This window comes from Falco naumanni, chromosome 3, assembly GCF_017639655.2.
Source record: "Falco naumanni isolate bFalNau1 chromosome 3, bFalNau1.pat, whole genome shotgun sequence".
Classification (NCBI taxonomy): domain Eukaryota; kingdom Metazoa; phylum Chordata; class Aves; order Falconiformes; family Falconidae; genus Falco; species Falco naumanni.
In genome coordinates this window covers 50,618,224-50,645,714 of record NC_054056.1, presented here as the reverse complement: position 1 = coordinate 50,645,714, position 27,491 = coordinate 50,618,224, and the positions used below count along the sequence as shown (strand labels likewise).

Here is a 27,491-nt window from a genome sequence, read left to right as displayed (position 1 = left end):
TGCAAAAGATGTCTTGCATAGTATGTTACATCTCTAAACTGGTACAAATACTGATAGGTGTATGTTTTAAAATGCATTTTTGTATTCCAGATATAACTGCTCCCATAATGTGAAATTAGGCTCCTTTGTGACTATCATTAATTACTGAGGTAAACCACTTGCATCCTAAACAACCCTTCACTGAAGAAGAAAGTGAAGACATAGAAAGCACCTGTCCAATCACTGCTTGGTAAACTGATAATAATCTATAATGAAATACATGCTCCAGGGTAAACCTGTGGTGGAACCCAAAAGATATTCTTCTGTGTTCTTCCACTTCAGTAGCTTCAGTTGTGACTGATTCACTTCAGATAAATAAACAGGGGACATGATGTGAAAATCCCAAATGCCTGAAGATACACCTTTTTAAAACAACTACCAAAATGGAAATATTTCAGTTTGCATTTTGTCTCTTCTTGAAGCAGTAACGTAGACGGTGAACCTCCTGGAACCACACAACCCCAGCTCCCCGTCATCCCTCACATCCATTTCTTGCTAACAAAATTAAAACAGTTCCTAGATTCTTTACTCTTTTTCATGAGTTCATATTAGCCTTTTAAGAGAAAAGTTTTTTTTGGCTGTTTTTGTTTTCTGCATTTGGCTTCCTATGCCATGGGTCAATCGCACAAGGCCATTCTCTTGCATGTCTACAAACATTTCAGATTTATCCCTGATTCTACTTCTAAAATCTACCTCTAACCATCTCTTCCTCGGTATCCTCCTGTCTTCTCTCATTAATTTTGCTCTGCGGTCACCTCAGATCTTAACAGAACTGTAAGGATTATTTAAGAATAGTTTTAAGCATCAAGATGATCTGCAACTACGTACCATTAATAGAATTTAAAAAGAAGTTATTACCACTACCTAAAGCCACAATAACTTTGACATAGCAGGGAACAGTTCTGCCTTGACAGAACTTAGTGAAGTAATTATTTATTTTCCTGTCAAATTGATAGGTTTGAGTTTATTTTAGCTTACTACAAGTTTGAACATGACAGCACGTTACCATATACCACCCAAACCATATACCTGTTGAACTCTGTGCATAGCAAAACAAAAAATCCCTCCCAGGGGCTGTTAGGATGCCCAGTCAGAAGGGTCTGGCTGATCAGCGCCAGCTCCCCATGAAACATTTTGTTATACATAACCTGAGTAGAAAGCACTGCTATATAGCTAGTATCTCCCTCAGAAGTCTTTTCACATGTAATTTGTTAGGAAGCATGAGAGCCACAGCCACTCAGAGATGAAAACGTTTAGTTTCCAAGGTTGCTGTCTGGAAGGCTGCACCTTAAAACACAAACAGCTCCAAGCTAGGAAAGGAATGGATGTCTGGAGAAAAGAGTAACAACAAGCTCGCTGTGTAGTTACGTGGGCAGGGTACAAATAATCAACCTCTGATCTGTTCCATTATGTTTGTTTATATATAAAGAAAGAAAAAAGAAAAACCCCATAGTAACTACTTCAAGGACAATGTCCAACAACCAAATGCTAACACTGAGCGGTGGGAGAGTATTTCTCATTATACAAAGTTGACAAATAGCAATATAAAGATGAACAGACTCAAACAACAGGAGAGAGGATCTTAGAAGTATTGATACCTTACTAATGATGTTTTAAGAGGCATTCCTGAAAAGGATGACAAGTCATACGAGGGGGACAAAAAATAATTTAAAATTCTAATAACAACTCAGATTGGCTGCCCTGAGAACCAGTATGGATGCGCTCATCAGAAAACACTTGGGGTTAAGACTGATAGACCTACAGACCACAGACTTACAAGACTTGATTATTCGCTCACAGCCAAGGCTGCTTACACAGTCACAGGGTACCTAACTGGGAAATGATGGAAAGGAAAGCCATGTGTACTCTTGCACATTACAAACACTCTCTCACACCCACACACTTTTTTTGGAGACATACTAGAAGAGGCATCAGTGACTGACAAAAAAAATTTTGTGCAAACAGATGAAACATTTTCTACCTTGATAACACCTCTCAGTTTCACCAATATTCTTCGCTACATCCAACTCAAAAAACTGTCAGGGTGACTGTATATGATATAAAAGCTAGTATAATCCATGCAAATTCCCTGGTCTTGGAACTGCAGGTAGACTGCAAACCACTGCATTCACATTTATGCCCAATCACCTTAAAATGGGTGGTGCTGGCACATTAAACACTGCAGAGAGAATCTATAATTGCATTTTATTATGCTACTTAGAAAGGGATCACTCAATCGCAATTTATTATTCTTCTTCCAGTGAAGATCTTGTAATATTTTAAATTATCACTGTAAAACTGTGTAACAAGGAGAAATTTAAATTTCTGTAGGTTTTTCTTCTAGACTCACACTATGTAGCTCAACAATGCAATTCCCTTTTTAACTGTTACTAAGCACAGTGACACAGAACTTGCATGAAATAGACCCAGGCATAGAAAACAGGCATTTTGGAACAAAGTTCTCTCCCCAACATCAGGAAGAAGTGAGCAAGTAACTATAAAGTTATTGTTACAGGAAAAAAGGAAAAAAAAAGTCCCACCTACAAAAAGAAGGAACTTCCTCCTGTACAAAAAACCACCATAGTTTAAAGAAAAAAAAATGTAAGAGGTTGTAAAAAAAGTTACTCAGTCTGCAAAGCTGATAAAATGTTTGCCAAGAAGTTTTCAAACTCTTCCCAACATTCTCCCCTCTCCCTCCAAAGAAGCAGATTTTTGGGACACAACTGTCTATCATAACCCCCAAAACCTTGCCAGTTACATTTAAGTTATACTGACAAAAAGGAGGCAAAAAATGAAAGTTGGATTTCACACCAAACATTAAGGCTAGCAAGTGTTTTCTCCTCCAGTCCTTCTCTTAGTGTATTTATCTGTTAAGGTCTAGTCTCTTCAGTTATGCCACACAGTATTAAAAAGTCCATTCAATTAAATTAGATACAACTCATTAACATAATTTCAATAATGAAGTCATGCAAACAACAAATTTTAACACTTACCCGAAGGCAGACAGGAATACACAATCATCATGCAAAATATTCGCTACTCTTTCAAAGGTTCTGTAATTGTCAGAGTCCTTTTGCTCAAAGTATCCAACAATATTTCTTCTGCTGTGCTGTAAAAACAAAGGTTAAATTATAACTTACCTCAAATTATCAAAAACTATCATCACTCCCTAAGGATATTAAATACGGAGGTGCCATTCAGTCAATAACCAAGCAGAAGTTATTTCTTTTCTGCCTTTTCAATATCCAGAAGCATCCTTGTGAATATTTTTCCAGTGAGGAATTAGGAGTATCTTGTTAAATACAACACATGATTCTTTTCAAATGATTAAAAGTAAAATAATTTGGTAGCGGAGTTACTGTTACAAAATTAATGCAGTTGAAAGTGATTATATTGGAATCATTTGTAATACTCGAAATGACCCAGTTTTCTATCTGCTTAAATAAAACCACTCACAGAATTTCTGAATGCAAAACAAAGAAGTAAATACGTACTTCAAATATATTACATTTCACTAGTCCAACATTAAAAAGAAAAAGAAACTATTTAGAAGGAATAAAGTTCAACGACTTACATCAAGAGAACTGATTTCTTCCAAATCCTGGACCTCCCGAACAGGGTTGCTCTTCTGCTGCCTGATATAATCTGCTATTGCTGTCACAGATCTCTGGCCCCTGTATTCTCTCTTCATCATCATTCCATTCCGGAAGAGTTTCAGAGTTGGATACTTGCTTATCCTGTATCTCTGAGCTATATCCGCTAAAAAGAAATCGAAAAAATAAAACCAAAACTGTACCAATACATAAATACACTAAACATGGTATCTTATACAAGTGTACGTGCACATGTAAGTGGCATCTCTGAACAAGTAGTTCCACATCTTTAAACAAGAACACAGTAAAAAAAACCACCCACCCACCCAACCCAAACATCACCACAGGGGAGAGAACAGATAGCAGGTACAGTATTTCTCACATGTACTAATCTTCATAAAAAAAAACCATGACCAAAATCTGGAGTAAGTAAAGACTCAACTTTGTCAGCTATAGTAATTTAGTACAGCTCCTATGAACAACTAGGAAGGCTGACTTAAGAGCACAACAAGAACATGAGAATCTTAAAATCTTGCCAAATCGCAATTAACCCCCATAAGAAAATTTTCATAAAATAAACCATCCCATATTTTTCTTTAAACTCACTATGATTTTTATCTCAATTACAGTGCTGGAAATATAACTGTCATAACTAAAATTTTAGAGAATGTGAACCCTGCGCAAAGTATTTCTTGAAGCCTATGAAGGCCAGAAGACTGCTGTTACAGTTCTGAGCTGTTCAAATTTTGAATAAACACAAAATTTCAGGTTTGTAAATTAAGGCAAACACCACTCTGGTCAACTAGTGTCAGCATTTCCTTCAAGGCAGTTCTTCATTAACATCTATACACGCAGCCCAACCTTCTTCTAGACTTGGATAGCACAGAGCTTCTCCATGCAACAAAGTAACACATATATGTGTTCATCTAGCATAAAAGCACTAGCTATTTTCACCTTTATATAACAGGTCGGCTAATTAAGTTATTCACAAGACTTACAAATGTAAAAGAATAAAAAAAGGGAAGAGGTTCTACAGTAAAATTAGAAGGGCAGTGAAGAAGAAAGCCAAGCAGAAGCAATGAAGCCCAGTTTCCCATGAATGTGCATCCTGCGCCCCTTATCTTCAACCACTGCTAAAGTGATTTGGTTCTTCACTACGCCCCACCAGAATACTTCAACTGTCCCCTTGTCCCTCTTCCACTTTGGTTAATCACTGGGCCACAGCAGGTTGCAGTGTAGGTGTTGCAGCTAGTTCCCAGCTATGCATGGCATACTCAGCAGGGTCCACTAGCTTTGAGTTTTTAAAGCAACTTCTGCTACAGTGTAGAAATTGGTCTTGTGCATCTCCAATATCTAGCAACCGCTTTAATCAAAGTTTGCAAGTACTTAATGGCTTTGAATGCCCTTCCCTCTTTCAGATGTTGCTGAAGTTCAGCAAAAAGCTTCGAGGAGTTTTTATGAGGAAGGACTGGAGAAAGAACATAGCCTTTGGATTACACTTTGGATTCTTAGGAAAAGAAGACTGAAAACAAACAACAGAAACAAAGCATGTATGCAAAGTAGATTTGCACAATTTCCTTTCATTTTTGCTTTGGTTAATTATGCCCTCCTGTTCATTCCTCCCCTGGAAATATATCTAGAAGCAAACAAACAAACAAATCATCTCACAGCTCCTGTGAAAACTGGGTGTCTTCTATTACAGAGCGGGATGTAGTTTAGGTAAATGTAGTTTAGGTAGATGTTGGTACCTAAATCCAAGTAAATCCCGAAATACGAGCAGTATGCCCACTTTTCAGAGCTGCTTAATCATTTGAGGTGACTCACTGCAGCCAACCACACACACCTCTGCTTCCTCTTCTTCCTTTCTCTCTCAAGGAGAGAGACACTGAACTTCAGAGTGATTTACCCTTTGGAGACAGAAAAGTTTCATCCAGTCAACAGAGAGAGGAGGGGATTGAAGTGTAGGCTGAATGCGTGTCCTGTTAGTGCTCGCCAACTCCTTTAGAAGCCAAAAAGTACACCTCAGGTGAGCTGGATTGGTCCACAGCAGGAAGGCAACCAAATGAGGGTCCATCCATGCTTTCTATCTTATCTTACACTTAACTCTTTTCTAAACAGAATGGAGACAGAAGTCCTGTGAAAACTGCTATTTAGAGACAGCTGCCATGAACAAACTGCTGATACTGGGCAGATGACATAAACCTCTCAGGTGCAAACCGAAATTAAACCCCTGTGCAACTGGAAGTCATTCCCCTGTGGAACTCTGCCTGTAACTGTCCTCCAGCACATAAAGCTCTACACCTCTTTTGAACTTCTATGAGACTAAAAAAACAAAAAAAATCTAAATTCCCTGCTGCCTGGAAAACTCTGAGTGAAACCATCAGTAGTTTTAATCGCTGCTGAAACACTACTAATCTCTTGCAGCTTCAGTTACTGAAAAATACCTTTGTACCAGCTGCACAACTGAAACAAGTCTGAGAACTGAAAACAAAACATGCACAGCAAAGGAATAAGAACCAGTTCTACTCTACAAAATGTTCTTGAACATCCCTCAAACCAGTAGCTTTACCAGCTAAGCCTAGTTCCAAACGAGCTTTGCATCACTATAACTATCACAGAATTCAGCCTATCAATTTTGACTAAGAAAGGATTTGACCTGTTCCCTAAATATCACAGAAACGTTTTTTAATGCACTAATTACAGTTAAAATTAAGGGTAAGATATTTTATGTCCTCAGTTCAGAGTTCTTTTATGTCAAATTAATACAAATTTCTAAAGGAAAGATGCCAACATGTTCAAAATTAATGTGTATTAGATCAATACTGTTTTCTTCCTTTAAATTCCATCAATTTTTAGTTAAAGTGCCGAACAGCTGCCTGCAAGAAAGTGGCAAGTATAGAGGGGGAGGAATCACTTTGTATTTGTTTGGCAGAAGACAAACATCAGCAGATGAGGCATTTGCTGCCCTTCTCTCCTATTCATAGGAGGATCTTTGGTCTGACAGTATGTCAGTCTATCGAACCTTGACCAGGGTCTGGTAAGAGACAATGAGCACAGAAACCCGTTGAGATTAAAGACTGTTACTGTTACAGAACTCCACAGCAAGAGAACACCAAAACTACACTTTCTGGTCTCACAACATGGACTTTTCCTTCAGGTTATTTCCACAGTTACAGGAGGATGCAGAGGTTGTAGAATGAGCATTCAGATTGCAGTCCCTAGGGATGTGGATCTTCATCAAGTGCTGAAGTTGTGTAAAAAAAATTAATGGTAATAAAATGACCACTGTCAAGACTGAATTCAAACATTATTTCGTAAGTCAGAACTTGCATGCTCTTTACAAATTACATTGAGATTCCATGAATACTGGTATTTGAACTAACAGAGAGAGATGACAGTCCTACACAAGTAAGTATTTGAAAACCATCTTTTTACAAAATATAAAATGCAAGTACATGAAAAATTGTTTGAATTCATTCAAAAGTCAAATAAAGTAAACCTTAAATGCTTCATTAAGCCTTGGCATTTGATACAGGTAGAGTTAGCACAAGCAGAGCAACTACAAAATTATATTCCTTTTAAAATTGGAAATACACAATGCAAATACATGGAATATTGCTTGAACTAATTCACTGATTTCATTAGTTATAGTAAATCCTAAATTAAATTTTTAAATATTTCCATTCTCACTGCCTATTTTCTGATGAAAAAGAGGTATTTGAAACAGATAAGGATAACCTACCTAAAGAAAAAAAAAAAAGTCTCCCAGCTACAACTTCACATTTTCTTCAGCTACTAAGGTACCTACAAAGAACAAACCTTGTGTTTGTATTTTTCCCAATTAATCATTAAATCACAAGACTAGCGTCTATGCTACCAGAAAGGTTTCACACTATTTATGATAGGAAGCTACACTGACATAATTGATCGTCTTCTACAAATCAGGAAATTTCAGGCAGAGCAATGACTTGAATTCTGATGGTTCTCACCTCCTTGTTTTGCATATACCTGTTAGCATACAACCACTTCTAAACCACCCAGACTATTTTCTACTATTCATTCTATAAACTCCAACAGGAATGTCTTCACAGTCACTCAGTTCTCTTCATAGATGTGCTGTATTGATACTTCTCCTGAACTCAAGGGAAAGCAAAGCTGCTTCTTACAATAGGGAAGAGACAGCAGCTTTTATTATTTTGAAAGAAACTTTTACGTGAAGCTTGACATTTACACCCATATTTACTAAGACACTCTCCCACATCATCTTTGGAGCAAGATCCTCCAAGAAAACATGCTTTGTGAGCCACATCATTTGTAATCTGTATCTTTATCATGTGTCTTGCACTGCCAGCCATTTCTCTGTTGTCTGACCATCCTGTGTTCCTCTACTCAAAGGAATGCCAAAACTCATTTTTTAGGGTGTGTTGGGTGTTTCACATGGTGTGTACACACATTACCCAAGCTACAGCTTCAAGCAAGCACACACCCTGTGACTTAATTCCCCAAATGATTCAGACTCAATTGTTGTAAGTTAACACCACAACACGCTGTTCAAAGAGTTCTGCTAGTATATCAGATCACGTCACCGAGAATCTCAAGGCTATTGTCACTAAATTAAAATTAAATGCATAATGCAGAGTATGTTGAAAAACTGCACCAAGACGCACTATATTGAAATGTGTGGGATTGAGCGCACTCTCAGTAAGTTTGCAGATGACACCGAGCTGGGCAGGAGTGTTGATCTGTTTGAGGGCAGGTGGCTCTGCAGAGGCAGCTGGACAGGCTGGACCGATGGGCCAAGGCCAGTTGTGTGAGGTTCAACAAGGAGAAGTGCCGGGTCCTGCCCTTGGGTCACAACAACCCCACACAGTGCTATGGGCTTGGGGAAGGGTGGCTGGAAAGCTGCCTGGGGGGAAAGGACCTGGGGGTGGGGGTGGACAGCCGGCTGAACACGAGCCAGCAGTGTGCCCAGGGGGCCAAGAAGGCCAATAGCATCCTGGCTTGTATCCCCCCCAGTGTGGCCAGCAGGACAAGGGCAGTGATCATTCCCTGTGCTGGGCACTGGTGAGGCCCCACCTCAAATCCCGTGTTCAGTTCTGGGCCCCTCACTACAAGAGGGACATTGAGGTGCCGGAGCATGTCCAGAGAAGGGCAGCGAAGCTGGTGAAGGGTCTGGAGCACACATCTTAGATGGAGCAGCTGAGGGAAGCGGGGTTATCTATCCTGGAGAAAGGGAGGCTCAGGGAAGATCTTATTTGTCTCTACAACTACCTGAAAGGAGGCTGTAGGCAGGTGGGGGTTGGTCTCCTCCCAGATAACAAGCAACAGGATGAGGGGAAATGGGCTCACATTGTGGCAGGGGAGGTTTAGATTGGATATTAGGGAAAAAATCTTTACTGAAAGGGCATTCAAGCATTGGAACAGGCTGCCCAGGGCAGTGGTGAAACCACCACCCTTGGAGTTATTTAAAATTAAACACGTAGATGGTGGTGCTTCGGGACATGGTTTAGTGATGGTTTTGCCAGCCCTGGGTTAATGGTTGGACTTGATGATCTCAAAGGTCTTTTTCCAACCTAAATGATTCTGTAATTCTATGAAGTAGGTTACCACCCACAATGTAGTTAAGGTCCTTCCTACTGAAGGACCAGCAATATTTACAAGGGTCAGGGTATCACCCTACCATTAACTCAAGCCACTGTCTTAGTCTTCCATGGTCATAATTCATACTGCCACCCAACAAATACTTAGATTTTAAGTCTACAGGACTGGCTTTCAAAAACATGTCCACTAGGATTTGAACAATATTGACAATTATCCTAAATACCCATCTCATAATATAAGGCACCACCTGAAGCAATTCACATGCCTAACAGAGGACTACAATAGCCTAAAAAAATTATCGGGGGGGGGGGGGGGGGGGGGGGAAATATCTAAGTTCCAAAACTCAAACCCCATAAAAATAATCTTTGAAAATATTCAGTGTTCCTTCTTCTAAGGAGAGTCTTAATGTTGTCTGAGGAAGAACTAGGACAAACCCAGGCTACTGCACTTCCTAATTTTGTTTTCACATGATGGATACAGGAGTTGTGTAGCTATATATATATATTTGTAGTTGAATTTACTGGATCTAACTAACCTTTTTTTGTGTCAAATCATCTTAATTCTTCCTCACCCTTGTGCAATACCTTCTATCTCAAAGGGAAAAAATTCCTGCAGCTGTGTATTTGAAGCTGGGACAACCAAATGAGTATTCTGCTTGCTCATTTGAGATCAATCGCATCTTTTCAAGTCCCTCAGGCTACCTGCCAGGGCACACTACAGATGAGAAATTAAATCTGTCTTTGATAGGTACCTTTTTACTTATTCCACAGGCTTTTTTCTCTCAAGTTCACTGACAAATGCCTTTTTGCCTCCTAGTTCCCTACATACAGCACTACATTCACCTTATGCTTAAGTGTTTCATAATATAGCATTAATTCTCCCCAGTTAAACTACTCTTCTCATGACAGTTGCACATAACCATAAGACCTGGGAATATTCACAGGAAGCAGAATTAGAAAGGAACTTGGAAGACCATCTAAACCAGGCATCCCACCCCGATGCCTGTGATACTGGTGACTTGTATAATGGACCAAAACAGGTACAAGAAAAGCAATCAATGACCTACATCAAACTCAGCTACTAAGAAGCTGAGTAACAACAAATCTAGACCACCTTCTGCTGCAAAGGAGCATTCACAACAGCCATGCCTGCTTTTAGCAGGGCCTCATCAGTAGGCATCCCATAACCTTTTCCGACAGGCTAACAAAATGGCTCTCCTGAGGAGAGCCATCAACCACCTCTCTGAATCACTTCCACTTTTTATTTTAGCCAAATAACTTTCAGACCAGTGTTTTTTTTCCAGGCAAAGTGGCACGAATGCAATGAAATCCTCATTTTTGTTTACAGTTTCATTTATAGTTCATTTATGAACCTCCAAATTTGTTACCGTACTGAGTTATTTTGCTTACCAAAGACACAGCAGCAATACAATTTAAGTAACTCTCTGAAGACTAACATTAGCAGACATTACAGGAATAGCCAGACCCAGAGAGATCAGCAGCTCAAGTAGTGAATGTGAGTACCACTCATGGCCATTTTCCAAGAAAAACCAACAGCCCCTAATCAGTCTGTCTAGCAAAGCACTTACCAACACCCCACCAGTGAGAAGTTGTTTTCTGTTTGGAAACACAAAGATTTATTAAAACCCGCTGCTATTTTTTATTTTATAACTCCACAACCAAAGGAACTACTGGTGTAGTAGAATTAAACCCACAATATATACTTTAGTTTATAAGAAGTCTGTACCATAATTCCTAATACTGAATTCACAGAAACTGTTCAAAACCAACTCTCCTCCAGAAACACGAGTTCTCTGTGACCGAGTATTGCAGTATAGAAGCACATAAACACGGAAAATCCATGGTACCAAGTGAGCTTCCAACATTGAGGCTTAACACAAAGGATAAAAAAACCCCACAAAACCCCACAAGCAAGCAAAAAAAACCCCAAACTAAAACCTTCCTAATAATGTATATGCAGAAGGATCTTCTATAATTTTATATAGAAGGTCACTTTTACTAGGTATTACAGAATAGAGGTGCATAAATTTTAAGGTGAGTTACTAAATCAAACACACCAAAACCACTAACGATTTCGACAGCAAACAATGTAGCGGAACTTAGAGATTTCTAACCTATAAAAGGACAAGGTCTTGGAAACTGAAGAAGTACCTGCTTCATCAGATTTATCTGTAGTGTGTGTTCCACATCAGCTTAAAAATAGCTGGATGACTTAACTTACACATTTCAGTTATAAATATCTTCCACAATATTATAAATTGGTATAAAATGTAACACATACAGAGGTTTGATATAGTTTTAGTGTTTAGATTTTGTATTTCATCACATTGGGGCCTATCATTTCCCAGAAAAAACATCTTTATATTGGCTATAAGAGCAGACAGAATGATGGTTTTGTCATTAAGAATCAAACATTTGGCGGTGCATCAATAATTCTCTTTAATTTGCTTTACCCTCAGAAGCTGGCGTGAGCTGTTGGGCCCTGCAGTGTGCTTCAATAATAGTACATTAAATGGAAAGTATCTATGCCTGGCTGACCATTCTGAAAGCTGTTTTTGAGTGGCCTGAAATCAGCTATTTGGACTCCCTACAGAGACTTGCCTTCAAAAAGAAGCAGATCATTTGTAGTGCAAATAATCCACCATCTCTAGAACATCATCCTAATAGTGAACTACTAGTGGTATGAAATCTGCAGGCATAATAAACCCCAAAATATTGGCAAAAACATTCTAGTGTTGCTATAATATGTAAACACAAGCAAAAATATAAAGGTCAAATGGGGGGTGCGGAGAGACAATAACAATCTTGACTCCAACATTTAGTAAACTATTACAGCAGGCCCAAGCTGGATAACTGAGTAATATTCACCCTCTTACTATAAAGCTGCTATTACATCCATCAAAATCAAAGTTAAAATACTTAAAACTTTAGGACATACACAACAACTATGTGCCATAAAACATACCATTGCTTACAACCCAGTAAATAAACACTAGGAACCAGGAATGACCTATGCAGCTTTACTATTCTAATTCAAAAAGGCAATGCAAATTGGGGAAAAAAGACTTGGTCTGTCACAGGATTTTATTTTTAGTTCTCACATTTTACAGCTTCTGCAGCACTAGTCATGCTCATCATCCTCTTAAGTTAAGGACACAAATAGTAAGTACAGAGAACTCATAGTATTCCAGTAATAAAAACAAAGACCAAAACCCCTGGCTGCCTCATACTACTTAGCCCACTACACCTACTCCCAGGGGAAGGAAGACAATCTCTGCTGTAACATCTTCTCCTCCATCCAGGCCTTAGCTCTCTGTAACAAGCTCTCATGAGCTCAATTCAATGAGCACATGAGAAGATTAAGCAATAAGCTTCTAAGGTGTTTCAAATACTTGGGGGGGGGGGGGGGGGAAGAGGATATGGGATGGGACGACAACACGTCACTGTTTTTAGGCATAACAGCTAAGACAAGAACATCTCTAAACACTGGGCATCCAGCAGCCCAAAGACTCTCTGAATTACCCAAGCAACTAAAGCTACAGCAAACAAAATAAGGACTTCAGTTGTTAATGCAAACCTTAACAATAAAACTCGACATCACAGGCTGATGTTGAGTACAGACTTACTACAGTATTTTGTGAGAACTTTACAGAAAGTTTCATTGTCAATATCTTAACTCAATGAAAAGATGAGCCAACCAAACTGTTAAACACTGAGATAAGACTTAAGGACAACCATGAAAGGTTGTAGTAAACTGGAAGTACGAATATCCTTAATTCTCCCCTTCTCCCAAACTGATTCAAGGTTATTTGAAAAACTATTACTGATGAAAGTGTTAGAACATATACAAAAGTATAAGTAAAAGTAATTTCAAGTATGTAGAGTGACTGGCTTAATAAGCTGATACAAACCTAATCATAACACTTGCTATTTATTTGTGTAGATCCTGCAGTAGATCTCAGAACAAAGAAAGACAAAAAACTCAATTAGAAAAATCCAGCAAAGACTGCCTGTCAGGCTTTGCCTTCAATATACTCCTCCAAAGGATTTCATTGCCTTACTTGAAAATTGACTTATAGGGATGGAAAATATGAGTACTTAATGCTATGCTTTTGGTTAAGATCTCCCAGACACACCATATAAATGGATGATTGCAAGTAGAAGAGAATACCAAGTGTGAAAAAAAAAAGCTGAAAATGTAGTTAAGTATTTGAGATCTGGGAGGGTATTCCAGGTCCAAAAAACCTGAAAACACAAAACCCAACCTACCAAAAACACACAACCCCGGCCAAAACCAAACCCTCACAAACCCCCCAAAAATCTGTGATATTGGAAAAGGCTATTCAGGAAGGAGGTAGGAAATCATTCACTTAACAGAGAACATTATAATGAGAAAGAAAAAATGCTATTGGACTTGTAAGTTAGGGAGACTAAAAAATATCTTATGTAGCACATTACATACAGCCAGGTCTCTTCATTCTGCTGCTGCTCTGGAAATGCTCCAGGCAGTTACAGAACTGCACTGTTCTACACTGTATTCAAGGCACTAGATCTGCTCAGAGGAGGAGATTCTACAGCCATGTGCCTAATGTAACCGCTCTTCAAAAACACCAACATTCAAACTTTGTATCAAGTTTGTATCAAGACATAACTACCACTCCAACACAGGAGGGTACCTGAGCAGCTTTGAAGCATGCAGCCGCCTTAGGTGAATACTGTTGCACCTCTTTTCCAGCTGAGGCTATAAAGGGGTTCCCATATGCCAGTGATTCAAAGATTTAAGCCCAGAGGCATTTATGTTTCCTGTGGTCACGAACTGGTCTTACTGATCTTTGGGAAAAGACAAATCAGAATTTCCTTGGCCACTCCCACCAGTTTGAAGAATCAGCTTATTTTACATTTCAGATACTGGGTGGATTCTGTTTGCTCCCATGAAAGTTTGGTGGTTTGTGGTTTTTTTTTTTAATGCTTGAGATCTCTTTCAAGATCACAAGATAGGCTCTCGTACTGTTGGGCAACTACACGCATGTATACAAAACAGAGCACACAATGGTGCCAGTGGAAGACTGACTTACTGACTTTTAAATCTGCAAGTAAGAACCAAGACACTTCGAGCCAAGAATTCTCATTATATGGAAAAATCCTCTCTAACATCAAAAAAGTTAGATTGTCAAAATGGGAAAGAAAAAAGTAAATGAAATCAAATAATTTTCATAGATACGCATTTTCTTGTCCTATAAAGTTCTCTCTTTAGATTGACCCAATAGTTGTGTCTATGTAAGTGTCAGGAATATGCTGCAGATATAAACTAATAACTCTGTGCAGTGATTCCTCAGCTGCGGTGCTGCTTACAATTTCGTAAAGCCCAAATATTATAATCAGTATTGATTAGAACTGAATTCCTGCTGTTAGTACTCTTTGGAAATCGCAAGTCACTGCAAGAAATTATACCTGTGAATGCTGTAAAACTTTGAGAAGCATAAAACGATACAGCTGATACTATACTACAAAAAGCACTGTAACAAAAAACTCAGTGCTATCCATTTGTCTTTCAATATGCAGCAGATGTTCCTTACATTTTACTTATTATGGGATTAAAAAGCAACGTTTGGGATTAATACCAGCATAAAATGAGTAAGGTTTGGCATATCATTTTCATGTATTTACAGATGTGGGGAAAACCCAACAGGTAACCATTTGTTAGTGTGTGTACAAATAACAAAGCAGAAAAGCTCTGATCTCCTCCTGGCTATGTGAAAGGCAACTTAGAGTCCACCATGACTCCTAGTTGGAAGGAAGACCTGAACAGAACATATTCTTGACGCTGACAATGGAAAGTTACCTCTTCCTCTTCTTGGTAGTGAAGACCTGCACCATTTGTTGCACTAGTGTTTCTCTGACACCTCAATAAGCCAATTCAATTTATAATCCCAGTCCTTTTTTTCCCCATTAAATGAGAGAGGCTGAACTCATATAAATGTATGTTTATGGATGCAATGAGAAAGAAACACTGGAGAATGCCCTTACAAATTTGCAAAAAGAGGTTCACTGATGTATACAAGCAACTCTGGGCTAAATGATGAGGCAGGTACGGCTCCATCTCAGATTGCTGTCTAATATATTGTTTGATGCAATGAGTAATTTACTGGCAGGATAGCATGGAAAAATCTAAATTGGGGTTTACTTACAATGCTGATCGCAGTCTACTCTAGCAAACACCACTTGATTCTTATCTGGATATTCTTCCTTAATTACATTAGAAGCTTCCTCAAAAATAGGATGCAGCATTTGGCTGAAGCGGCACCTGTGGATAGAACACAAAATCATAACTTCAAAATATTAATTTGAAATGTTTTACTTGATGACTCTGGGAATATGTCAATATTTGAAAAAAAATGAAAACAAAGAAAGAAAAGCTACTGGAAAAGCACATCTATTGGTAATCATCCCAGTAACTAACTAGGTAAAAATAGGTTCAAAAGTAACTTAAATAATTCAGGTTGGGGTGGGGGGAAATCATTCTAGATTTATCTGCTTTATCCCCCATGCCTCCCTGCTTTATCTGCTTAGGAAACATTATTAATCCATTAAAAGTCTTCAGGAAATATATTCTATTCATGAAGTCTGCTCTTCATTTTTTCTACCTCAGTTATCCCTGGGCAAGTAATTTTAAAAATACAGTAAGAGATGTTACTTGAATTGTTGAGATTCAACTACTCACCATCAACTTCAAAAAATACCACAGAGATAACTTTCTAACAGTCAAAAATAGAAGTTATAAGTATTGCTTATTATATTATTGCTCAAGTTTGGTAGAATTTTAACAGACTGCTATTACATCACTATGAACAAAGAGAATCCCATGGGTCCCTTTGTCTAGTCATGTCAGATTCTGAAGCAAATTCTCTCTTTCTGCCCATGGAAAAGGCTGGAGCATTGGAAAGATGCCTTGGTGGCTTTGGGGAGTTTAGGGTAATAATGGACCTACGCACTAGTGTTAATATATATATAAAAAAAATTTATAATATGTTCTTCTTAACACAGAGCAGAATTTTAAATTCAAGACATAAAACAGCACTGTGGAAGTTGACAGAACGAGACCTCATGGAGCAGACTTGCAATAAAACAGCCCGCACTGAAGCCCTGCTTAAACTTAGCAGCGATAGCCTGGGGATGCTGTTACATCTACACACTCAAGTGAAGAGGCAAGTTTTGCTCTCAAAATACAATCAGGGCTTAAGGCCATTTTCTGAAAGAAACCTGCTCTGGGCAGGACAACTGTATGCTACCCATTTATGCAGCATGTTATGTTACATTCCTCATTCCTCGTTCTTCTCTTCTTACAGCAGAGTATCTACATCAGCAAAACTGTTCTGTTCTCATTCAAAGGTCAAGTTACATCAGAGGCTGGCAGCATGCTAGGTTGAGAGGTTATTACTGAATGCCTACCTGTAATGATCATAATTAAGGCTGTGATGTTTTAAAATTATGGCTTGCTATAATGTGAACCAACTTGCAAGCACATGCAAGTCTTTAAATTCAAAGCAAATCTATTCTACAGAGGATCTGATAACAGTGGGGATTTGCAGAGTGAGCTATGGCAATAAGGCCCTAAAACAGGATGCTTGTTACCTTATTATATTAAGTTTTAAAATACCAGTATACTCCCCTTATTACAGAAGTATCAGAACATAGTTTTTTACCCTCCTGCAGTACGTCTTCTGGAAAATCCAAAAATGATTTTTCAATTGCAATACAGACCCCAAATTTCAGTGTATTAAATTTACTCTCCAAGGTTTGCATTCCTTGGTTATCTTCATTAAAACCTTTTGAAGTAGCCCATGATCCACCAGCTATCTGCAGATCACAGACTGAAAATAACTATCTGAAGTTTCATTTATTTATTTATTTCAAAAGACAGCCTTTGCGGCATAATTTTATACAGAACAGGTAAGAGATTAGACCTAGTTTCCTTCTTAACTAGTTATTTAGTTGTACTATTGTTATAAAGAAAGACATTTCAAACAAACAGCTTACTTGGTAAACAAATGCAATCTCTCTAAAGAAAAATTCTACAGTTTCAAATGTGCCTCAATTTAGTCTGTGGTAGCAAATGAACAGATGCAAACTAATTGAACATAACAATTGTCTATAAAATGACAGAGGTATATACAAAGGTTATTAAACTGGTTTCGATTGGCATAATCTCTATCTTTATGCAAAGTTTAAATGAAGGCATTAAAAACATCTTTGAGAACTTCTGCATGAAAAGACTGGGTATGAATTTTTCAAAATCACTTTTACAAAACAATTCAAATTACCCTGCTACTAGTTGAATGAATTATCAGTAAAGGCAAACTGTAAATTTTTCATGTAAAGCTCTGTATGCTTTCTATTTCTAGGCCATACAAACCTACAGACTTAGACATACAGTGGGATGTGAAGGAGGTGAAAGGAATCAGAAGTCTAATCACCTACATAACCTTTGAGTCTGAAGGCCAATGCTTTATGCTCACAAAGCAAAACAGCAGGGAGAGGAATATTTGAAGTGCAGTACTTTGGTTTATATATTGCTTTACTTCTAACCTCTTTTTCTATATTAATTTACATGTTAAATTTTACTTTCTCTGAACACTTTTTCTGGTTTCTTCCTCACTAAAGATTCTTTTAAAAATATTAAGGGTGGAGCAGAACAGAACATTTAAAATTACTTCTTACACAATTTTAAAAAAAAGTGTATGGTGCTGAAATTAATTCTAACAATGAATCTGTATGCAAGTTTTTAAAAAACAATTTTTTTTCAGGTAAACTGTTCCCTTTCAGTATGTTTTTCATAATGTCTAACCCATCTGGCCCCAAATTCTTTCCTTTTCTGGATGCTCAGATTTCATCCCTCAATTATAATTTCTCTAGTTCTCCACTTGGAAGGTCTTCTAGATTAGAGGAGGAATTGATTTTTAGTGTAAATTCAAGCTGCCTTCTTTTTATCACACAAGCATGGGACCAACATAGAATAAAACAGAAAAATGGAATATTTTGGACTATAGTATGATAAGGAGCAAAAAGTTAATGAAAACTGTCTAAGAGGGAAAAAAAAATCAATTACATAGCATGCTATACCATACTACTACAGAAGCCTTTTTTTTCTGATAGGAGCCCTGAATGGAAGAAAAGATGGCAGAACAGCAAAAGAGGAAGTAATCAGGACATAAAAAACCAACTAGTTTGAAAGCAACATATGACTGTATTTTCAATTACAAAACTATAGCCAAACATGAGTTTTCAGAAGAGAGAAGTTTAAACATAGGAAAAAAACCAACTTGTATAACTTACCAATCAGCATAAAAATTAACTAAAGCAACATCTGCATTGTCTGAGAGGAAAGAAAAAGAAAAAAACCCGATGTCACATTGTGAAGCAAACCTCTTAGTGCTTTTATCTGAGATTATAAAAATACACAACACAATTATAAAAGCAAATATTTTAGATTATTCCGCATACAACTTAGTCTAATTGCTAGAAAACTGCCAGGATAAATCTTATCTGAAATTTAATCTATATTAAATGGGAAAGTGACAAAAGAAACCTTCAGTCAACAATTTTATTGACTTTATTGATATATTAGACAGAAAAAATGTCAATACTTAAGGTATTAAGACATAAAAGTAGTAATTAAGTAACGCATGAGACAAAAAGTAATTCTGGACTTAAAATTAAGGCACTCAAAGTCAGAAGTTGCACTCTAGCATATCTTTTAAGCATTAGCTAGATTTTTCATAAGTGTTAAAAACAGTTAAAAGCTGAAGTGTTAGCTATTTGGGTTAGAAGAATGACCAACATGCAGTCTGCCTATGCAACTTGCTCTGGTTAGTCCTTACCTGCCTTATTTGCTAAGAAGCTGGATACTAAGGCAAAAAGGTAGCAGAGAAATCTTTAGTCCCCAAAAAAGAAAAATGCTACGGGACAATAATACAAAAAATGCAATACTATAGGGATACATATGATGAGGTAGTAAAATCATGCTCCTGTATATTATTTTTCACATACCAAAAAAAAAAAAAAAAAAAAAGGAAAATAAATCAAAACCATGAAAACAAATCTCTTGCCCAAAAAATTAAATCGTGATATTTACACAGTATAACAACCATGCTGTAAATTCATTTTTATTAATAGTAGTGGCCTAGACATTGAAAAAAACTTGAAATAAATACTGGAACTATGGAGTATCAGCTGCAGCTTTATAAAGCAGAAATTTGCAAGACAAATTTGCACTATTGACAAAATTACAAAGCAGTTATGCGCAAAGATGCTGGAAGCCTGGAAAAGACAACATAAAGAAAAATACAACTCTTGAGAAAGCTGGGAAAAAGTACAGTTTTGATTAAAATTATAGCATTAAGATTTTCATTATCAGCAAAGAATGCAAGTGGTAAACAGGAAATTAACAAGCATACAGAAATATAGAGTTACCTCCAAGGCATAAAGTATTTATTGAAAGTAATCGGATAAATTTAAAAAGTACTTACACTTTGCATATATTTCCTTTTATGAATAATGTTTTACAGAAGGATTTTACATTTTCCACTGTATAAAAGTTATTTACAAACAGGTTTCATATCCCTCATCATACATTTACTACACAAAGCAATCCTGCAATAGTAGGCAGATTCTAGTAGAGACAAATAAAAGAGCATAAAGATTTTTTTCTCCATATATTAGAAAAAAGTTATTACATTGTTTCATATGAATATAACCAGATACTGGCAAACTGCGTACTTTTCAGGAGAAAAGGTTTCAAACAAGGAATATACATCTGTTTCATTTAGAGGTCTCCTTTCTATAAGCCACCAGAATCAGGACAATGCTTAACCTGAGGAAAAGCACAGCAGAACAAGCAAGATACTTAAGGCCCATCACCATGGGTTTCAGTTGCTGCTGTTTTGAGGGGAACTTCTAAGATGCTGCCTTGACAGGTTCTGCTTATGCATTCAAGCACTCCTATCTGCAAACAAGATACCGGCTATTTTTCTCAGACACTTCAATCCTCAAATTCAAAAAAAATCCTCGTTGAGATTACAATGAAGTTAATTTGTTGGGTGATACACTAGTTCAGACAGCTAATTTTGACCATAGGCTCTTAATAGCTCTGTGTCAATTGCAATTCATATATTCAAAGCTAGGGTATGCATATTCACTTAATAGCTTTGCAAGACTCGCACAGGTAAGTGACTGTAAACATACAAAGAAAAAATAATATTCAAAATACTTACTTAAAATGTCATCTATATTTCCGCTATCTAGACTTGTTATTTCACTTCTTGTTGGATTAAAAAGCCAAGACACCTAAAAAGAGAAAGCAAACCAGTAAGGTATGTAAAGTTTCAGCAATAAAGTGGTAACATATCTATGATTTTAAACAATACAGTTCAAAAGCTGGAGAAGAGCAGTAAAAGAACTGTATGTAATTCAGTCTATGCATTTCAGCTGCCAGCAGCACTACAAATATACAAATAAACACTATTTACAGATTTAACATACTTTAATATTTAAAGCAAAATTGGCTCTCTCTTAATTTGATTTTCTATTATGCTGGCAGAAATGTTACAGGTAAATGTTGTACCTTTAAGAATAACTTACATTCATAAATTCACTCTGAAGAAAGAAATGAAACCCCAGTTTAGCCACCTAAATCTCACACAGCCCAGTAGCACATAGGCTCAGAGGTTTCACACAGAGACAAGTAATTCCTTCTGTCACTTACAGGGCTTGCCTGGCTAAAAATTTTCTTATTAGGTAAAGCTTGCAATTGCCTCCATTTTTATTGTTGTTTTAGAAAACAGTTTCAGTGTATCTAACTCAACTAGCTACAGTCTTTTATCTCCTTCTGTATTTTTTCTTGACACTGTTTCAGTTCCACCATGCAATCACCGTATCAGACTATAAAAACTGAGACACCGCATCAGCCAGATCATTTCATTAGAGCAACACACGCATGACTCTTAATGCAACTATCACCGCAATATGCAGTTTTATGGAAGAGCACTCTCATGTTCACTGCAACAGGTTGAGTTCGTTTATCTCAAAATGCAGAAGTGAAAAGCGGGGTAGAGTTGCTGCTCTATCCCAGGTGAGAGGTATCCGTAATTTACAACTTATTTTTACTTTGAGAGAGATAAGCCTGCAAGTTTTTGAACAGGACAATACAGATTCTGGTCTGGGATGCAAATGTTTTCACCCTGAGCAACCTGGTCAGAAAGTCAGCACCTGTCTAAGCAGGGCCAGGGCTTGGACCAGACACTCCACTGAGGTGCCTTCCAGCCTCATGTTTTCAGTGAATCTGTGGTTCCTCAGCTGACAGAGACGGCGGGAAAGGAAAAGGAACGTTTTCAGTAGAGAACTGACAGGAACACACAGGTCAAGGAATCAGACAGAGACCAGAGACTGACAATGATATCTGAAGAATTAGTCAGTCCTTGCACTGAGATGCAGTGGCACAAAACATATATACTATTGATGTTCCTGGAAATTTAGTTTAATCCTTGCAGCTGTAAAGAAAATCTGCTTATGGCTATGGAGTCAGAGCTGATTAAAGACACCAAGAAAAAAGCTAGCAGCATAAAGAGCATCCAAATAATGTCAAGTAGAGAAGCTGGATACAAGGATCCAGTGATACAAGGATATCTGTATTTATGGAAGAGCCTGAGACCCATCCTGGACCTATACTAGAACCATGACTACAAGCAACAAGCCTTCAGGGCACACTTGCCTTTGACACCATTTACAATTTATCAAAAGATTAACCCAGCATCAAACATCAAGTTTTCTAACATTTATGGAAAGTGTATATCAAATATTGGCCTCAAAAAAACCAGCCAAACTGTATGCCTGCTTTCATTAAGATCAGCTTCGAAAACTATGGCACACTTCTGCAGCAAGACAGTGTCAATAGCTCTCAAACTATCACTGTAAATGGCAAGCAGGTGAGATTTGCAGCAACCATTTTCGATTTCTTCTGATTTATGGATCACTAACCACTTTTCAGTGAAGATACCAATCCTTTCATATTTCCCATACAGAAGCCACTGGGTAGTACATATGCTCCATCTTACACTACAGGCTGAAACCCCACAAGCTGTGATAGTACAAAATATGTACCAGTGCTTCTCACTTGGTAATTGGACAAGAGACTAATCTTATATGCAGGTCTGAAGATCCGAGGCAGGGCCGCACAGTCTTCCTGCAGCACTTAAACTGCCTGACACAAATGTCTGAACTGTGGTTTTAAGATGACTGTAGAGAAACAAAACTAACAGTTGAGCTGTAAGGTCCATAATCAAAATTAACAGTGTAATTACACGGTCTGCCAAAAAATATCTGATTAGGCAAGCTATGTGATGTACAAGTTGCAGCAGGCCAGTCTTGGGGAGGTTCCTTTGAAGATGCTGGTGATGTTGACTGTTGAGCAGTCAGGGAGGGCTGCCTTCAGTCTTTGCAAAGAGAAGCTACACATATATATATATATATATATATATATATGGACCCTGGCCCGCATCAGTCAGATTACTTTCAGATGAGTGACAGTCAATGGCAACCATCAGTGCTGATACCTTCCCATCATCCCTTGGGTGGTGCATGGGATGACACTTCCATAGTGTTACTATAGGGAGGTGCTGGTAGTAAGTAGTTACATTTATAGTAATAGGTCAGTTAAGCATGTGAATGTGCTGGCATAGTTTTTGTTTGTATGCACATGGTGTTTTGTTGCAAGTATTAGGTTAGATGTAACTTGTGTACAACTGAAGCAGTAGCTATGGATTAATGATAACAACTGGAGTATTGCTTTAGGCAATATAGGCCAATGTAACTCAACATTAATTTTGCTGGCCAACATCCGATGTTCCTACCACAGATGACTTTGCAAACTCATCTTAGTTCCAAAGGCTTTAGCTGCCCCCACAAGGTCTCAGTAACCTCTGATCATACCCTTGAAGACCACAGAGTTACTTACCCTGTTTATAACCTTAGATAATGCTTGTTGACACAGAGAATCCACATAAGCCTCTAGAAAGTGGGAATTTTTTAACTGCTGCACACAGCTCTGCATCAGCATCCATACTTGGAAAGAATTTCCACAGTAAGTCTCAGTGAAATTATTTTCACAGAAGCTCAGCAGTTTGTATTGTCTAAGTATACCAAACAGATAAGACACCAATTTCTTAAACCCACATGGCTTTTTCTAATACAATTTTATATTAGTAACACAAATCTCATCTAATAGAATAAATTACATGTAACATAGATAAGCATATTATCTGCAATCGGGTAATAGCTATGTTATTGAGCAGATATACTTAAATACATCAGGAACCGTAGCTGCATTTGTAAATCGCTACAATATACCTTAACTTCCAATGCAAATATTTAACTGTAAAATCAAAGCACAGGGCTTACTAAACAATAAAACCCTCTACTAGACTGTGCTACGTGCAGAAAAAGCAAATTAAAACTTCTTTATAGCATGAATAAAATTTTTGATTGCTTTCTTAACTCTTATTGTGGAAAAACACGGTGCAAGCTGCATATACTGAAACAAAGACCTCAATCTTCTTATATTGAAGGTGAAAATGAAATTAAGGTGTATATCCTATTGTCCTTTTATATTAAACAGTAGCAGAAAAATACTGAGACTATGAACACTTTCTCCAAAAGCCGCGCAAAACCTGAGATAATTGAAAAAAGTTTTCCACTAGAAGCATGAAAATTTCTATCTTGTCAAAATACATTCATAATCATGTTCTTAATTGTGGGTGCCAAAACCTTCATAAGTAGATAGGCTCAGGGGGAAAAAAAATATTCCCTGAAGAAATGTCAGTAAGTATGCAAAAGACACTTCAGCTGAAGCTTTCATAAAGGTATAATGCCTGTAAGGAAGAAAACACATTCTTTTGACTCAGTAATCTTGCTCTCCCATGAGATGCAAGAGGGTTTATGATATTACTAGCATTAATACTTAACATGAAGGAATACAAATTCTTATTTAAATTGCTAAGAAGCTACACTGTTTTGAGAATATTTTCTGAACTTTCACAAGGCCTGTGCTTGATACCCATGGGCAGATAACAAGATATTTTTGAGGAGATCATTTTTGAATGTCAGCTACACACCTTATAAAACAGGTCTTGAACATATGTTCTGAAAAACACACTGGCTAAAAAAAAAAAAGTCTTCAGAGTTTTTTCACTTTCAAATGCAAACTTTGCACTCCACTGGCCTACAGAAGGACATAGAATGTAACTGGTGAGAAAAAAATATTTTCCAACCAACCTCACAAAACAGCTACAAACTCACTGAAGAAAGCACCTTGCAAAAAACAATTAAAAAGGAAAATTACCTATGTAAGTACACGTGGAAATAACTCAGGTCACTGCCTTTATATTGGATAAAATTAGCAGTATTTTTATATTTGTGTTTTTTAAATACTTAAACTACTAAAATCTCTGAAGGTAAAACTATGAAGGTAATAGTATGAAAGAAAAATTTTCAAAAAATAGAGTAGAATATTAAAATACTAAATACTTGAATGTGAAACTGCACAAGTTAGATAAGTGTGTTTGTAACCTACTCACAATCATTTAACACTTTAGAAAAATGACAAGAACTATAGACTAAACCAAATGAATGCAGAAAGCTTTATACACTTACAGAACACATTACTGAGGGGACAAAGTCAGGAATTGAACTGCATTCACAAAGGTAAAATTTGTGCTTATACAGGGGGAGGAAAGAGGAGGTGGCATGTGTTAATTTTACTCTTCTGGTCCTCAGAAATACTGTCAAATAAAGTAGGAATATTATCAGTACCTCAGGTTCCTGGATAATTTAATTTGTAAAGAAAACCTGGTACTCCTGGTCCACTTTTGATCCCCACTTGAAGTTAAAAATTAGTTTGCCACTTCTGTTGGGAGCCAGTATTAGTTGCTTCTGAGTAACTACAAATTAGCTGACATTGACTCATTCTTTCTAATGAAAGACCTCAAAGCACTGCCCAAAAGACAGTATTATCCTCCTCTGACATGCAGCACACCAAACAAAATGCCTGAACAAACCCCCTTCCATTCACTCCCAACCTGGCAGACCTCTGCCAGGCTTCATATCCCTTTTCCAAACAGGAAACAAACACATTTTCAACTGTCTTCTGCTGACTGTGATGCTGTTCAATTGCCACCCCACACATTCAATTAATGAAATCCTGTACTACTTTTGGCTGAGATAGTGCTAATTTTTTTCATGGTATCTAGCATAAGACTATCTATGTCTTGGATTTGTGCCGAAAATGGTGTTGATAATATCGGGATGTTTTAGCCATTGTTGAGCCGCACTTACCCAGAGCAAAGGCCTTGTCTGCTCCTCACCCCACCCCACCAGCGAGCAGGCTGGGGGTGCACAAGAAGCTGGGAGGGGACACAGCTGGGACAGCTGACCCCAACTGACCAAAGGGATATTCCGTACCATATGACATCATGCTCAGCATTAAAAGCTTGGGGAAGAAGAAGGAAGGGGGGTGCATTATGCATGATGAAGCCCTGCTTTCCTGGAGATGGCTGAACACCTGCCTGCTGATGGGAAGTGGTGAATTAATTTCTTGTTTTGCTTTGATTGCATGTGTGGCTTTTGCTTTACCTATTGAACTGTCTTTATCTCAACCCACAACTTTTCTCACTTTTACTCTTTTGATTTTCTCCTCCATCCTGACACATGGGGAGCGAATGAGCAGCTGTGTGATACTTCATTGCCAGCTGGGGTTAAACCACTACAAGCCCACTGGTTATTCAGGAGATTTAGGTCAACCATTTATCAACATTCCACTCTTATCAGTTAGTGCTGTTAGTTCTTTAACTGATAACTGAAGAGACAGGCCTATAGATTTAGTAGTGTTTATTTCCAAGTTTATCATACTTTATACACCACTTTCTTGCAGAGGAGTTTAACAATTTAACTGTGCATAATCTTAAAACTACAAGAAAAGGGAAAAAAAACCCAGGTCTTTTTAGTTCTTCACATCTTTATTTTTTAATTCACATAATGAAATAGAGGTCCTGATTTGCAGAGCAAACTATCTGAGGAATACAGAAAATCTATTATTGGAGCATTATGATTTCTAATTAGTAGTACACCTTCAAGGCAGTGAATAAGAACAGTCTTCATTTTCACTTGCTGAACTTTCCATTTACCTTCTCCTCCTGCTGGGAAATCCTAAAGGCACACTACTAAACCACCTTCCTCCTCTACCACAAAATCATTTTATGTTTAGCAACCAGCTCTAGCCCACACCTAATCCAGATTGACATGTTGAAGTTACTACCTGAAGTCCTAGCCCCACAGGACTCTGCAGCTGACTTTCGGTCCTCGAGTACTTTTTTCCTTTATGCATGCCGCTAATCTGCTGCTGCTCTGAGGTCTGCATTAAACTCGTGGACAACAGGAAGCAGACGGGTTTACAGCCTGCTGTAGGATGATACAAATTGACAGCAATCCCAGGAGACAGCAACGCCGAGGCTGACAGACATTGTAAGAGCCCCTGAAGTTTGGCTTCAGAGCCATCCATCAGGAGCATCTCGCTGGCAGCATTCCCAGAAGCCCTATAATGAACCACAAAGTTCAGGGCAGGGAGAGATAACAGTAAATAGAGAACGGTGGGGAAAAATAAAAAAAGAATATTATTCACCCTCTCAGTGAGAGCAGTTCAATTCTTAATTGTCACCACTTGATTCCAGACTGTGCCTGAATACTTTCATAATTTAGACTAACTGCTGCCATCCCTGTTGATTAAGCAGGATTTTTGTTAATAATGTAAGCTCCTTTCACTACAAGACTATGAGACAAAACTGTATTTGTTCAGAACACTAACGATCACTTCTGAGCTATATTTACATTTTCAGAGCAATTTTTAAATTCTTACCAAAATAATCCTTTTCCTGTTATTTTTCTCTCAAGAGCCATATCTTTAATCAGGGAAATTTTAAACACTCAGAAGCAGCTACTAAAAATAGATTTAACAATTGCAGTGACTACCTTCCATGAGAACAGAGATAAAATCTAACTCAGCTGATATATGGATATTATATATATATTAGAAAAGTAAACGTATTTCTTTAGCCTTGATAGACAGTTCAATTTTATAGTGAATTAGCCAAACAGTGCTATAACTGCACAGAGTTTGGTAGAGAGACCACCATAT

At 37.7% G+C, this 27,491-nt stretch overlaps 1 protein-coding gene across 1 annotated transcript in view; it reads right to left on the bottom strand.

Annotated features, from left to right (window-relative positions):
* The window catches only part of ERP44 (endoplasmic reticulum protein 44), a 55,318-nt gene that overhangs the window by 13,676 nt on the left and 14,151 nt on the right, over positions 1–27,491 (bottom strand). The window contains exons 2-6 of the mRNA XM_040588894.1: positions 20,524–20,596; positions 18,587–18,626; positions 15,442–15,557; positions 3,614–3,798; positions 3,033–3,148 (exon numbers count right to left, since the gene is read on the bottom strand). Coding sequence (XP_040444828.1) covers positions 3,033–3,148; positions 3,614–3,798; positions 15,442–15,557; positions 18,587–18,626; positions 20,524–20,596 — 530 coding nt within the window. The remainder of the gene's footprint in view (positions 1–3,032; positions 3,149–3,613; positions 3,799–15,441; positions 15,558–18,586; positions 18,627–20,523; positions 20,597–27,491) is intronic.